This window comes from Phyllobates terribilis, unplaced genomic scaffold (assembly GCF_046119375.1).
Source record: "Phyllobates terribilis strain yellow unplaced genomic scaffold, ASM4611937v1 Scaffold_2__4_contigs__length_985480577, whole genome shotgun sequence".
Lineage (NCBI taxonomy): Eukaryota > Metazoa > Chordata > Amphibia > Anura > Dendrobatidae > Phyllobates > Phyllobates terribilis.
In genome coordinates, this window is record NW_027362762.1 from 856,266,335 (window position 1) to 856,281,321 (window position 14,987).

At 44.0% G+C, this 14,987-nt stretch overlaps 1 protein-coding gene across 1 annotated transcript in view; it reads right to left on the reverse strand.

Moving 5' to 3' along the window:
- Positions 1-1,565: 1,565 nt before the first annotated feature.
- LOC141253024 (PIH1 domain-containing protein 1-like) overlaps positions 1,566-14,987 on the reverse strand; it is a 31,345-nt gene continuing 17,923 nt past the window's right edge. Inside the window, exons 7-11 of the mRNA XM_073670783.1 lie at positions 5,775-5,874; positions 5,222-5,269; positions 4,730-4,820; positions 2,612-2,756; positions 1,566-1,721 (exon numbers count right to left, since the gene is read on the reverse strand). Of these exons, the coding sequence (XP_073526884.1) occupies positions 2,613-2,756; positions 4,730-4,820; positions 5,222-5,269; positions 5,775-5,874 (383 nt within the window). The 3' untranslated portion in view covers positions 1,566-1,721; position 2,612. The remainder of the gene's footprint in view (positions 1,722-2,611; positions 2,757-4,729; positions 4,821-5,221; positions 5,270-5,774; positions 5,875-14,987) is intronic.

A 14,987-nucleotide genomic window follows, 5' to 3' on the forward strand; every position in this document is an offset into this window, starting at 1 on the left:
GTGTATCTGCTACAGACATGAATGATCGGCTGCAGCCCTTCCACTTGGCCAGTCAATGGATCCGCAAATCACAATTAATTCAAGGAAATGGAAAAGTAAAAAAAAAAATTCTAGTAACATTGCATAGCGTACCGGCAATTGCGCTATTTAACTTGCCATTAGTGATTGACGGCATATAAATGGTTAAACAGCAGTGATTGACGCTCCGCTCTGGCCACTGCTGTTACAGCAAGATGTCGGCTGTGTAGGATGGGGGCTCTGCTCCTGAGCCCACCCGAAACAGCAATCCAATGGACGGTTTCACACACCACATTATCCAGTGGTGTTTAATTTGCTTTTCTATTTAGGAAACAAAACCGTTTTAATAAAGTTTTCCTTCTCTGGTATCTAGGAGCCATTTCAGCTATTTTTAAAGGGAATCTGTCACCAGGTTTTTCTTCGCTATTCTGAGAGCAGCATGATGGGGTGAGCGCCACACTAGGAGTAGGACCACCGAGCCCAGAGCTATTGCAAGACGTGCATACAATATATACCAGGTATGAATGAATCGAATACAACATTATTGTTACTTGGGAATTAACCTACTTGGATATAATACATCCCTTGATATATGTATATACCAAAAGGTCATTATCTTGGGAATGCCTATATTGGCTTTTATTATTTAGGATTATATCCTTTTACTATGTGACCTAGGATATACTATCAGTATGCATTAGCACAATTGGAGCTACTACTATTTAGCCCTGGTGTCTCTGCAATTCAAATATTTACATTATACCTCCTCACTATTATATGGTATTACTATATATATGTGTATGTGCTCTTTTCTTTGCCGCCAAGTACCCAAATTGTTATAATAAAGGTCTTTTTTAACACATTGACCCCTTGTCGGATGTACTATATATTGGTTGTTGTTGAGAGCAGCATGATGTAGAGACAAAGACCCTGATTCTAGGGACGTCTCACTTACAGGGCTGCTGGTTGTAGTTTTGATAAAAAACACACTTTTATTAGAAGATTATCACTAGAGGACTAGTAAACCCGCTGCCAGGTAGTCCAACCACGCCCCCCACCACTGATTGGCAGTTTATATACAGTGTACACAGAAAGCTGCCAATCAGTGGTGTGGGTGGGGTTATTATACAGAGCTCAGCATTCAGAGATCTGCATGAGAAAAAAACCCTGTAATTTTATCAAAATAACACCAAGCAGCCCAGTCAGTGATACATCGTTAGAATCAGGGCCTCGGACTATGCTGCTCTCAAATGGGGTAGCAAAAACCTGCTGACATATTCCATTTAAAGGGGCAGCTGCTACTAAATCCAGACATGGTGCAAAATTTAAATTCTGCTGCAGATTTACTGCTGTAGATTTTTAATTCCTAAAAATCCCTGTAGATTCAGAGGATCTCAACCTTTTCAATGCAAATTATTTTCAAGACTTATTCACAGATATTATGAAATATTACAGTAGAAATAATAAAAAAAAAAAGCACAATACCTAAACCCCCTCCTTGGGAAAAATATACGGCAAGTATAAGAAAGACAAAAATTTATTCTGGAGTCATATTGAAGTCTAAATAGAATTGTAACCATACAATGTAAACAGCAGCGAATGTAAGTAGGATCCACTGGATCTATATAAGAGGAACGTTTTCCAAAGCTGATCTTCTGAGCCCACTGCTATGCTGGCTGGACCGGCATTGTGATCGTCAGCACCTGGAATATACGTCACGTTTTACTGCAGCTCATAGAACCAAATGATAAGACGCAGAGCAGTGCGAGGCTTGTGACTCGCTATATACAAAATATACGACATGTTTGATGAATGGCATAAAGGAAAGCCGATGCATTCAGATGTCTCTGGGCAACTATATGTTGTGATAGGATGCTGCCCCTCACCCTGACAGGAACTTATCTATCTGCTCACTCATCATGACAGGTTTACAGCATGTTGAATCATGGACGTGATCAGTCAGTCAATCGATGACATAGATGCACGTTCTTGATTCCGACAGGTAGGTCAGAGATGTCCGTCTCAAACAGTTTACCTTCACCCATCTAGGATGGATGGCTGCTGACATCGTTGGCCATTATGTCCATACGCAATTATTATCCCCTAATTGTGATGTACAGTACAAATTTATATTGTGGTACTGTGTTAGCCAGAAAATTTGATGTAAATACTTTCATGCCCAAAAATGGCAAAAGTATTCTCAGAGTGATACCTTTATTGGCTAACCAGAAAAAAAAAATATATATATGCAAACTTACAAAGCACACAGGCTCCTTCTTCAGGAAGGATTACAAATGTTATGAATTCATTTGTAATATCGCCTGAAGAAGGAGGCTCTGTGCTCTGAAAGCTTGCATATATATATTTTTTTTCTGGTTAGCCAATAAAGGTATCACTCAGAGAAAACTTTTGCCATTTTTGGGCATAAAAGTATTCACATAGATTTATCCCCTAATTAAAACAATTTATTTTTGCTAAATAAATGTATACATTTTTTAAATTTTTATTTTATACATTTTCTCAGAGAACCTCTTTAAGAAGGAGATTTCAGAATGGGCTATAAGACATGTCCAACTTTGCTTTATTGTCTCACCTTACTGTCCTTGTTGAACTGAGCTCCACTTTGTTCTTGGATGATAATTGTAAGGAATGAAGACGTCTAGATGATACAAATCGGGACGTCCGACTAAGACTATTCTGTCTTCACCCAAGTCCAACACAAGAGATCTAGCAGAAGACTGTAAAGAGAAGACCAGAGTGGTAACAACGCTTATGTCGCTGAATGCTTCTGTACGGGAAAGAAAGTTGTAACCAACAAGTGCACAAAAATCTAAACTTTTATCTTGATACCTGGCCAACTAGAAGTTACTGTGTAGCTCCACACGTCTCATACATTAAATCTGACACGTGGAGGAACTGCTCACAGAAAATGCTTCAAATATTTTTTATGATTCACACTGTATTAAAAGGGGTTGTCCACCACTTTAATACTAATGGAATATCCTTAGGATAGGTCATCAATATTAAAGTGCCAGACAACCCCTTTAAGTGAGGAATAATTAATGGTACCAGAATTTCAGATAATGTAGCCTTCATTAGGCAGAAGGCCCACTCTGTTATATGAAGAAATCTGGGGTCCCCAAAAGCAAATCCAGTAATCACCAGATTCCCGTGTGGTGACTACTTAATCTGCTTTTTGGGAAGACCAGAACTGACCCCTATATTTAACCAAGTGGGTCCCCTTAAGCTACATTATCCTGTCTGATGAAGGCTACATTAGCTGAAACATTCTTAATCTTCATTATGCCTCATTTAATGCAATGTGAATCATGGACATGAGAAAAATCTAATTAAAAAATAAATACATTTAAAGCATTTTCTGTGCGATTCCTCCAAATGTCGCATTAATATAGAAAAAATAAAGAGCGGCTTGTTCTACACTATTGCAACAAGTCTCTTTCATCATTTATATCATCACTAGATGGTGGCCCGATTCTAAAGTATCGGGTATTCTAGAATATGTATGCGGCCGACCGGGCGCAATCAGCAGAGCGTTGTTTAAATTTGGCGCCAAAATTGCTGATTGATCGCGGCCGGCAACCGCGACCAATCAGCAAAACGGTGTTTAAATTTGACGGCAATATCGGTGATTGGTCGCGGGTGGCAGCCGCGACCAATCAGCGAACTGTGTTAGTGAGGACCGGAGAGCTAGTTTAAATTTGGCCCTAAAATCGCTGATTAGTCGCGACCGCGACCAATCAGCCAAGCGGTGTTTAAATGTGGCGCCAATAATGCTGATTGGTCGCGGTCGGTGGCCGCGACCAATCAGCAGAGCGTTGTTTAAATTTGGCGCCAATCTCGCTGTTTGGTCGCTGTCGGCCGCGACCAATCAGCAGAGCGGTGTTTAAATTTGGCGCCAATCTCGCTGTTTGGTCGCTGTCGGCCGCGACCAATCAGCAGAGCGGTGTTTAAATTTGGCGCCAATCTCGCTGTTTGGTCGCTGTCGGCCGCGACCAATCAGCAGAGCGGTGTTTAAATTTGGCGCCAATCTCGCTGATTGGTCGCAGCTGGCCGGCGGCCGCGACCAATCAGCAGAGATTTGTTTAAATTTGGCGCCAATCTCGCTGATTGGTCGCGGCCGGCCTGTCAGAAAGACAGACGGGATAAGACGATTATATATATAGATTATAACATCATTTATATGCACCAGCACCATGGAATCAATGGCACTATATAATTAAATAATAATATATACATCTTCCCACCAGCTTGTTTTCCCTCTAACTCCTCTCTGGATCTATGAAGCCAGAACTGTCAAAGAAGAGGTGATGGTGGAGATGGAGGGGAAACAAGCAGGGGGGAAGGTTTATATAAATGACTGGTCCCGCCGTGAAGCACTGGGCGTCTGTGCTTGGTTTGAACAGTCGTTCTCTGCTGACAGAGTCATTTACAGAGATCTTCTTTCCCATTCCAACAGCTTGCAAACAACCCACCATGGTATGAAAATAAAAATTATATCATCATCATCCAGCAAATGTGTCACAGCTGCCAGCAACTGGCTACTGTGGACACATCAAAGCTGTGATGATAAAAGTTGGCAGAGGAGGACCTGGAGCACGAGGTCGGCACAGACTTTTAAGAAGGGAAGACTACAGGAAATCACACGAAATGCAAAAAGGTCACAATCCTAAACCACATCTGAGGGTCTCACCACTTTAGGTAAAGAGATTTCAGCCACCAGAAAACTTGGGTGTCCTACAGGAGGTTCCGCCACAATCATGTAATCAGGTTTCACGGGTGAACTGATAAAAAAAGGAAGGAAGCAGTATATTGCAAGGGTACACCATCAATTTATGATCTGTTGGGGTCAATCTCTAATATAATAAAGGGGCACTGATGCTGGTAATGAGGAACAGCCCCTTTCACAGTCATTCCCTGCACACTGGCATCATGGCCTCCACTGTGCAGCGGAACGACAGCATAGATCCAGCAAAGTGAATGGGCCTAGCTGCAGTTCTCCTGCACAGTGAATATCCGGGTAGCTGCCCTACACCAGCATATTCTTTAAAAAGGGCAGCGGGGTTACTTCCAGGCTGCAGCCCCCTTATTCTTGGAGTCCAATAAGTTGGATATCCTATATCTTTTGTAAGATGGGATTCTAAAAAAAGTAAATGCATGCATTAAACCTCAAAATAACCCAAACCTTTCAACTTCTGAGATGAGGGACTTGCTTGGAGTTAGCTGGGAGGGTCTATAGGAAAAAATTAAAGAACATAAAGGCATAATAGTTAAAACAAAAAAAAAACAATGTCCACATTGTTCTTGCACCATAACAAGCCATTCTGCAACTTCCCCCATCTGTTGGGCATAACCCATCACCACGAGGAGTGGCGCTCCCCCATCTGTTGGGTGTAACCCATCACCATGAGGAGTGGCGCTCCCCCATCTGTTGGGTGTAACCCATCACCACGAGGAGTGGAGCCCCCCCATCTGTTGGGTGTAACCCATCACCACGAGGAGTGGCGGTGTCCCATCTGTTGGGTATAACCTATCACCAGGAGGAGTGGCGCTCGTCATACTTTGTGTCCCTAGGGGAAATGTGGTATTATAAGACATCCAATCAATTGAATGGCCGACCATGTACTGCATGGATGAGCGAGGAACATCAGAGAAGAAGCCGATGCTCGACAGCAGCCTACTATGTCGTCTTTTACAGACTGTATGCCATAGACTTGTACATTAGAGTTGGGACTTACCCCATTGTGTCCATTTCCTGAATCATCGGTTTTGATTTGGTTCTGATATTCTGTTCAAAAATGGATCCCAGGAACTTCCGATTTTTCAGCATTTTCCACTCTGAAGAGAAACCATAGATGATTAACAGGGTCGGACTGGAACTGAAACTCAGCTGTGGCATGTGAGATCACAAAGGCCCGCCCGACGCGCGTTGAATGTGAAATATTTTTGTGAATGATTTGGGTATATGTCACAATAAAAATTGCTGCAAACTGACATAATGTAAAATATAAACTTCCTTCCAGGAAAATGATAATTTCTTTCAACTGGAGGGATGGACATATTTGTAATATAGAGCTCAAAGTTCCCTAAAACGCTATGTTTGATAGTTCCAGGAAAAGCAGGAAAAGTGAATCCTTGCAGATTTGAAGCAGTTTCATGTCTATTCTTTCAGTATTTTTGCAGCGTTTCTAAAGAATGGGAAAAAAAAATCTCAAAAAACGCAATATCAAGGGGATTTTCCTGCCGAGCGACACGTTTTTTGTGCAGAAATGTTCTTCCCTTGACAGTGTCCGATCGGACGGTTCGACGACGATTGGTAAACGCGGGGTTAAGAGACAGAATACCAGGTAAAAAGCCATTTTTGAATGCCTCACAGCGTCAGAAACGTCTGCAGTGGGCCAAAGAACATTGGAAATGGACCACTGAACAATGGAGAAATGTTATATGGAGCGATGAGACACGCATATCCATCTTTGGCAGTGATGGTGTCTGCTACGTTCGACGACGACCTGGAGAGGACTGGTTGCCAGAGAGTACAGTACCCACCATGAAGCCTCCTCTGAGCATTATGGTAAGGGGCTGCGTGTCCAGAGATGCAGGTGGTAGGCTGCAGGTAATTGAAGAAACAGTTAATGCTGAAAAGTACATCAAGGAAGTCCTTCAGTCTAAACTCATTCCTTCGGCACATGATGTATTTGGTGAAGGGACACCGTTTATTTTTCAGTAAGATAGAGCCCCATGCCATATAGCTAAAAAATGTCTCTCTTGGTTCAAGGACAAAAATGTCCAGCTATTGAATTGGCCAGGAAAGAGCCCAGATCTCAATCCTATTGAGAATCTCTGGGCTCAGCTCAAAAGAGCAGTGTCAAAACAGCGGGCTTCAAACAAGCAGGAACTCATTGCAGCCATCATCAAATCATGGTTTCATATCATCACACCATCTGATTTACACAAACTGGTAGATAGCATGCCAAGTAGATGCCAGGCAGTCATCAAGGCCGAGGGCTATCCAACTGAGTATTAACATTTAGTGTTAGATATGAAAATAGGACAAATAAATGGCTTTTCTCCCACAGTCATCTGAGTGACAATAGTGTCCAATTTGTTGACAAATGAACAAATTTCCTGCTAATATTGTGTTTCTATATGAGATTTTATTTCTACTTAAAAACTTTTCCATGAAATGAAAAACATTCATAAAATTTGTATTTGTATCGGCAAAATGCTAAAAATTCATAAATCTTGGGGGTGTTGCCTCAATTTTGGCCACTAGTGTATAGAGTTCCTCAGTATATTTATATGTTGTCCCCCATCACCTTTTTCATCTCTCCTTACAAGTATGCATTGTATCTTAGCTAAAACATGGTAGTAAGTAGCATATTAGACCCTTTTATAATGGGTAGTGTAGAATCGCTGCATATTTCAGGGTTATGCGCTCCTGAGGACTCATTAGTGCTGCCCTCCTCAGGCGAAACCTGGTTGTGACCTCGTATAATATGGGGCTAGCCGGTCTCACCTACCAGTTTGGGTCACAAACCCTTTTTCGTTTGCTTTGATGTTTTACTCATTGTTTATTACGTTTACACCCCAAATCTCTACTAATCCTGGAGATCAAACCTATGAAAGCAATTTATGAATGATCATAACTAGAGATGAGCGTTGTTCTACTCGAACTGTTCGCCAATCTCAAATTCGAGCTGTTTTGGGCGGTGTTCGAGCCGTTCGGCGAACACGAACAATTTGATAAAAATTCGGCTGTTCGAGGTTATGTTCGATAACTGTTCGTGCACCAAAATCATAACTGGATTTTTTCTCAGTAATGATGAAAATTAATGTTAATACGCAGTTTGAGTGTACAGCGGGGTGGGGGGAGGGGCAGGGGATGGATCTCTGCAGGAACAATGAAGATCTCCATTTTTTTTTCTCTTTCCCGCATTTGCAGTGGGGAGGTGCAATCTGTCAGCCTATCAGCAGCGTACACACGGAGCGAAGTGCTTTTTTTCACACAAGCAAGGGCATGTGTCATTGGCAGTGTATGTCACATGTCCTTGCCCTATAAGACCAAGCCATTTTCCCCGTCGCCACCATTTTCTCACTGCTGCAGCTGCGTGTTAGACGGCACCGCTGTTGCTGTGTGCGCTATACCTTGTTAATTTCAAGCCAATTTTCGCACAAATATACAGATAGCTTGGGAGTAGGGAATAGTTGTGATTGCAGTCCTTTTAAGGACTAGGTTACAGCATTTCCTACGACTTTTATCAGGGAGGTCTGTGCTCTTAAATAGATCGGTTGTGGGAGTAAAGACTAATTGTAATTGCAGTCCTTTTCAGGACTAGGTTACATCAGTTCCTATCAGTTTTTGCCAGGCAGGTCTGTGCCAGTGCTGTGCAAGTTTTTTTCACAGCATTTGGCTGAATCTAGCAAAGCTAATCCTTTCTGGCCTATTGCAGAGTGTGTTAGTCAGTGGAGTAGCCTATCTGTGCTGCAAGATATACCACCTGTGTATAGAATACCAATTTTTTTACTGCACCTAGTGAAGTAAAATCTTTTGGGCATAGCATCATTCTATTAGTCCATCTATACTGACCTCCATCAGGTTGCAAATTAAAACTAATTTTTATCTGCATCTACAGTACCTCTGAAAAAATATTTGGGCTTCTAGCTGTGTGTGGGACTTGTTGTATTAGTCCATCTATACTGACCTCCATCAGGTTGCAAACTGAATATAATTTTTTTCTGCATCTAGCTCTGAAAAAATATTTGGCCTTCTAGCAGTGTGTCGGACTTTCTCTATTAGTCCATCTATACTGACCTCCATCAGGTTGCAAATTAAAAATAATTTTTATCTGCATCTACAGTACCTCTGAAAAAATATTTGGGCTTCTAGCTGTGTGTGGGACTTGTTGTATTAGTCCATCTATACTGACCTCCATCAGGTTGCAAATTAAAAATAATTTTTATCTGCATCTACAGTACCTCTGAAAAAATATTTGGGCTTCTAGCTGTGTGTGGGACTTGTTGTATTAGTCCATCTATACTGACCTCCATCAGGTTGCAAACTGAATATATTTTTTTCTGCATCTACCTCTGAAAAAATATTTGGGCTTCTAGCTGTGTGTGGGACTTGTTGTATTAGTCCATCTATACTGACCTCCATCAGGTTGCAAACTAAATATATTTTTTTCTGCATCTACCTCTGAAAAAATATTTGGGCTTCTAGCTGTGTGTGGGTCTTGTTCTATTAATCCATCTATACTGACCTCCATCAGGTTGCAAACTGAATATAATTTTTTTCTGCATCTAGCTCTGAAAAAATATTTGGCCTTCTAGCAGTGTGTCGGACTTGTTGTATTAGTCCATCTATACTGACCTCCATCAGGTTGCAAATTAAAAATAATTTGTATCTGCATCTACAGTACCTCTGAAAAAATATTTGGGCTTCTAGCTGTGTGTGGGACTTGTTGTATTAGTCCATCTATACTGACCTCCATCAGGTTGTAAATTAAAAATAATTTGTATCTGCATCTACAGTACCTCTGAAAAAATATTTGGGCTTCTAGCTGTGTGTGGGACTTGTTGTATTAGTCCATCTATACTGACCTCCATCAGGTTGCAAATTAAAAATAATTTGTATCTGCATCTACAGTACCTCTGAAAAAATATTTGGGCTTCTAGCTGTGTGTGGGACTTGTTGTATTAGTCCATCTATACTGACCTCCATCAGGTTGCAAACTGAATATATTTTTTTCTGCATCTAACCCAGCCAATAGTTTTGGCCTAATACCACAGTTTGGCCACTCAGCTCTGCTCGGTTACCATCCATTGTTTTTTTGTGCAAACAACTCCAGAGTTGTGAATTAGTTAACCACCAAAATGAGTGGAAAAAGGCCTGCTGCTGGTGGAAAGGGGAATAGGCGTGTTGGGAAGGGGAAAAAAGGTTGTGTCCGTGGGGTAGGTGTTAAAGCAACAGTAACATCTGCAGAAGAAAGACCATCTTCCAGCCAAACTAAAATGTCTACTTATTTTAGCGGACAATGTGATAAGATCCCTTTCTTACGGCCACGCCAATCGCTACAAATTCCAGATGAGGCACAAAAACAGCAGGTGCTTCAACGGATATCAAGTGCTCCTTTAAGTGGGCTCTCCTCCACATCAACTTCAACATCACAAATACTCCAGTCCTCAAAGGTGTCACCCAAATCGCACTTGCTTCCTCACAGCTCCCAAATCTCCAGCTGCCCGTCTGAGTATGAGGTAGAACAGATGGTTGAGTCTGCAGAGCTGTTTACTCATACTATAGCCTGGGAATCAGAGGTCGACTCCAGCGCTTCTGTGAATCCAGACGAGGAAATGATCTGCACTGATGCCCAGAATCTTTATGAGTCGGATCCAGGACCAGACGCAGAAGGTTCTGACCATAATGTAGACCCTCATTCCCAAACTGTAACTCCTGTTGGTGGAGACAATGAGGAAGACGATGATAAGACTCAAATACCTGATTGGAGCGACAACTTTAGTTTTTTGTCAGGGCAGGAACAGGTTGGCTCTGAGGACGACGGGTGTGATAACACACAGGGTGATGATGATGAGGTTGGAGATCCCACTTACTGTCAACCCACAGTCAGCCAAGAGATGAGGTCAGCAGAGGAGGTGGAGGAAGATGCTAGTGACGATGAGGTCAGGTTGCGCCTTCCTGGACAGAGACGTAGTACTGGAAGCACGTGAACAACTGCATCCTCAAACACAACTCTGCCTCTCACCACAAGTCGTGGTGGCTCTTCAGGTCGCATGGGTGCTAAGCCTTGCATAGCCTGGGCATTTTTTCAGATCGATAAAGATGACCCAACTCGTGTTATCTGTAACATTTGTCAGCAAAAGCTAAGTAGAGGCCAAAAAATACATAGTTTGAGTACTTCATGCATGAACCGGCACATGGACATGAAGCATAAGTTGCAGTGGGAAGCTCAGTGTGCTACAATGCGGCCTAGCCGGCCGGGCCAACCACCGTCTGCCATATCTTGTGCATCCGCGGCCTCTTCATCCTCTGTGACTGGGGGGACAGCAGTCACACCTGTTTTGGGGCGCAGACCTGCCACCTCTTTACCCGCAACAGCCAGCGTGGTTGGAAGGTCATCATTTTCTTTGGAGGTGGTAACAGCAGCTGGTGTTGAGCGCTGTCCGACATCGATAACACCACCTTTGGATCAAGGCAACCTAACATGTCCGCCTGCATCTTCCTCACAGACCGGCAGTTTGCCGGGGACACCCTTATCAACCCCGTCTAAGCACAATAGCCAGCCCTCGGTCCCTCAGATGTGGACAAGTAAAAGACCATTTCCTCCTAGCCATGAGAAAGCTAAGAGGTTGAATTTCACCATCTGCAAGCTCTTGGCTACAGAAATGCTGCCTTTCCGCCTGGTGGACACAGAGGATTTTCGAGACCTTATGTCCGTCGCAGTGCCCCAGTACCAGATGCCCATTCGGCACTACTTCTCAAAGAAAGGTGTGCCTGCGCTCCACCAGCATGTCGCACACAACATCACCGCTTCTTTGAGAAACTCTGTGTGTGACAGGGTGCATTTCACCACAGACACTTGGACGAGTAGGCATGGACAGGGGCGTTACATGTCGCTGACTGGGCACTGGGTAACTATGGTGACAGCAGGACAAGGGGCTGCTGTCCAAGTCTTGCTGTCCCCACGAGTTGTGCGTCAATCCTCTTTATGTCAAAGTTCCTCCACTGCTTCTGCCTCCTCAACCTCCTCTCGGTCTTCCACCTGCACCCAAAGCCTGTCTGGTCATGCCACAAGCTTTCTAACTGCGCAGAAGGGATCCTGCACACCTCCTTACTATGCTGGCAGTAGGGCTCAACGTCATCAGGCGGTTTTTACATTGAAATGTCTGGGAAATGTGAGTCACACAGCTGAGGAGTTGTGGTCAGCTCTGGAGAACCAATTTCATGAATGGTTGTCTCCATTGGACCTGAAACCAGGGAAGGCCGTGTGCGACAATGCTGCAAACCTGGGTGCGGCCCTTCGCCGGGGCAATGTCACACACGTGCCTTGTATGGCTCACATGTTGAACCTGGTTGTCCAGCAATTTTTAGCCCACTATCCCAGACTAGATGGCCTTCTGCAGAGGGCACGGTCGCTGTGTGCTCACTTCCGCCGTTCGCATCCCGCAGCTCAGCGACTTACATCTCTACAGAAGTCGTTGGGCCTGCCACTTCACCGGCTAAAATGCGATGTGCCTACCCGGTGGAATTCAACTCTGCACATGTTGCAGCGACTGTGGCAGCACCGACAAGCCCTGGTGCAATACGTTCTGACGTATAGCCTGGGCCAACGAGATTCAGAGGTGGGGCAAATCACGCTGGAGGAGTGGTCTCAGATCAGGGACCTATGCACCCTTCTGCACAGTTTTGAAATGGCGACGAAGATGTTTAGTGCTGACGATGCCATTATCAGCATGACTATTCCGGTGATTTACATGCTGGAGCACATGTTAAACAGAATTCAGAGTCAGGTGGTGGCACAAGAGGAGGTGGAGGAAGTAGAGGAGGAGGAGTTGTATGCGGAAGGGCTAACATCTGCAAGGTCCAGACGGTCGGCAGCACCAAGGCGGCAGGCATGTGAGGGTGGGGGAGATGGTTTTACCAGGGCGCATGGTAGCAGCCAAACTAGTGAGGAAGGTGCAGGAGCCCAGGAAGAAGTGGAGGACGAACTGATGGAAGACTCATCAGATGAGGGAGACCTTGATCACATTTCTGTTGTGCGAGGTTGGGGGGAGAGGACAGAGGAAGGAAGCATGATTGTTACGTCGCCACCAACACAACAGGGACTTGGTGCTCCTGGATGCGCAACACACATGAGTGCCTTCTTGCTGCACTACCTGCAACATGACCCTCGAATTGTGAGAATTAGAAATAATCCTGACTACTGGGTTGCCACACTGTTAGATCCCCGGTACAAAAGTAAATTTGCAGAAATTATTCCTGCCATAGAAAGGGATGCACGCATGCAGGAGTATCAGCAGAGACTGTTGCAGAATCTTACATGTGCTTTTCCACAAAATACCAGTGGTGCACGTAGTGAATCTCACAGTTCCAACTTGCCAACCGTGGGACCGTCAAGTGTTCAGCACTCAAACCGTAACAGAACCACAGTATCTGGTGGTAACATCAATTTTGCGGAATCATTTCACCACTTTTTTAGCCCATCCTTTGCAAGGCCACAGGAGACAAGAAGTCTGACACATAGTCAACGCCTAGAGACGATGGTACAGGAGTATCTCCAAGTAAACATTGAAGCCACGACTGTGTCACTGGACCCTTGCTCTTTTTGGGCTTCCAATCTGGATAAATGGCCGGAGCTAGCCACTTACGCCTTGGAGATCTTGTCATGCCCCGCAGCCAGCGTTCTGTCTGAACGTGTGTTCAGCGCTGCTGGTGGTGTGCTGACAGATAAGCGCACGCGGCTCTCCACTGATAATGTAGACAGACTCACGTTCATAAAGATGAACAAATCATGGATCCGAAACGACTTTTCTACCCCTGTGTCATCCTGGGGAGAGTAAAAGCTTGATGATTGTTTAAAATCACCCTACCAACCGTTTTAAGCTTTCAAATTACTAATCATGTTTATCTGTATCTTGACTGGAAAATAATTTGGGCTTTGTAGCAGTGTGCAGCACTGATCCTATTAGGCCATCTATAATAAGCTCCACCAGATTTAAAATTAAAAATAATTTTTAGCTGCATCTAGCCCGGAAAATAATTTTGGGGCTCCGAGATGCGCAAGACACATAAGTGCCTTCTTGCTGCACTACCTGCAGCATGACCCTCATATTGTCAGAATTCGAAGTAATCATGACTACTGGGTTGCCACACTCTTAGATCCCCCAAACTTTTCGATCAACCTTTTCATTTTAATAAAGACCAAAAAAATGGTCATTTTTGAAATTATAAGCATTAGCAGGTTGTTAGAAACTGAAATCAAACAGTTTTCAACTCAAAACTTTATTCTAAGTGATGTTACATTTTCACATAGGACCCCTTGTTCGAAAGGAGCTTCTGAACTCTCTCGTCCATTGAATTTGTCAGGTTTTGGATGGTTTCTGCTTCAATTGTTTTGCATGAGGACAGAATACCCTCCCAGAGCTGTTGCTTAGATGTGAACTGCCTCCCGCCATCATAGACACTCCTTTTAATGATGCTCCAAAGGTTCTGAATGGGGTACAGGTCAGGGGAGCATGGGGGTCACACCATAAGTTTGTCCCCTTTTATGCCCATATCAGCCAGAGATGCAGATGTTTTATGTGCAGCATGAGATGGTGCATTATCATGCAGAAAAATGATCTTGCTGTGAAATACACGGTTCTTCTTCTTGAACCATGGCAGGAAGTGCTGTTTGAGAAAATCCACATACATTATGGAGTTCATCTTTAGCGCCTTCAGGGATCCTAAAGGGGCCGACAATCTCTCTCCCCATGATTCCAGCCCAAAACATTACTCCACCTCCTCCTTGTTGGCGCTGTAGCCGTGTTTGCGTGGGGTGTCCATCAACCAGCCATCCTCCACTCCATCCATCTGGACCATCGAGCGCTGCACGGCACTCATCCGTGAACAAAACAGTTTTGAAATCAGTCTTCATGTAATGTTTGGCCCACTGGAGCCGTTTCTGCTTGTGTGAAGTGGATAGAGGAGGTCGACAGGATGGCGTATGCACAGCTGCAAACCTCTGAAGGACCCTGCATCTTGTTGTTCGGGGGACGTTGGAGGCACAAGCAGCTTCAAAAACTTGTCTGCTGCTATGACAAGGCTTTTTTGCCGCTGCTCTTTCAACCTGACGTAATTGCCTGTAGGAAAGAGTCCTCAATTTGCCCTTATCAGCACGCACACGTGTGTACTGTGAATCAGCTACATACTTCTTGATTGCCAAGACACTTCATCC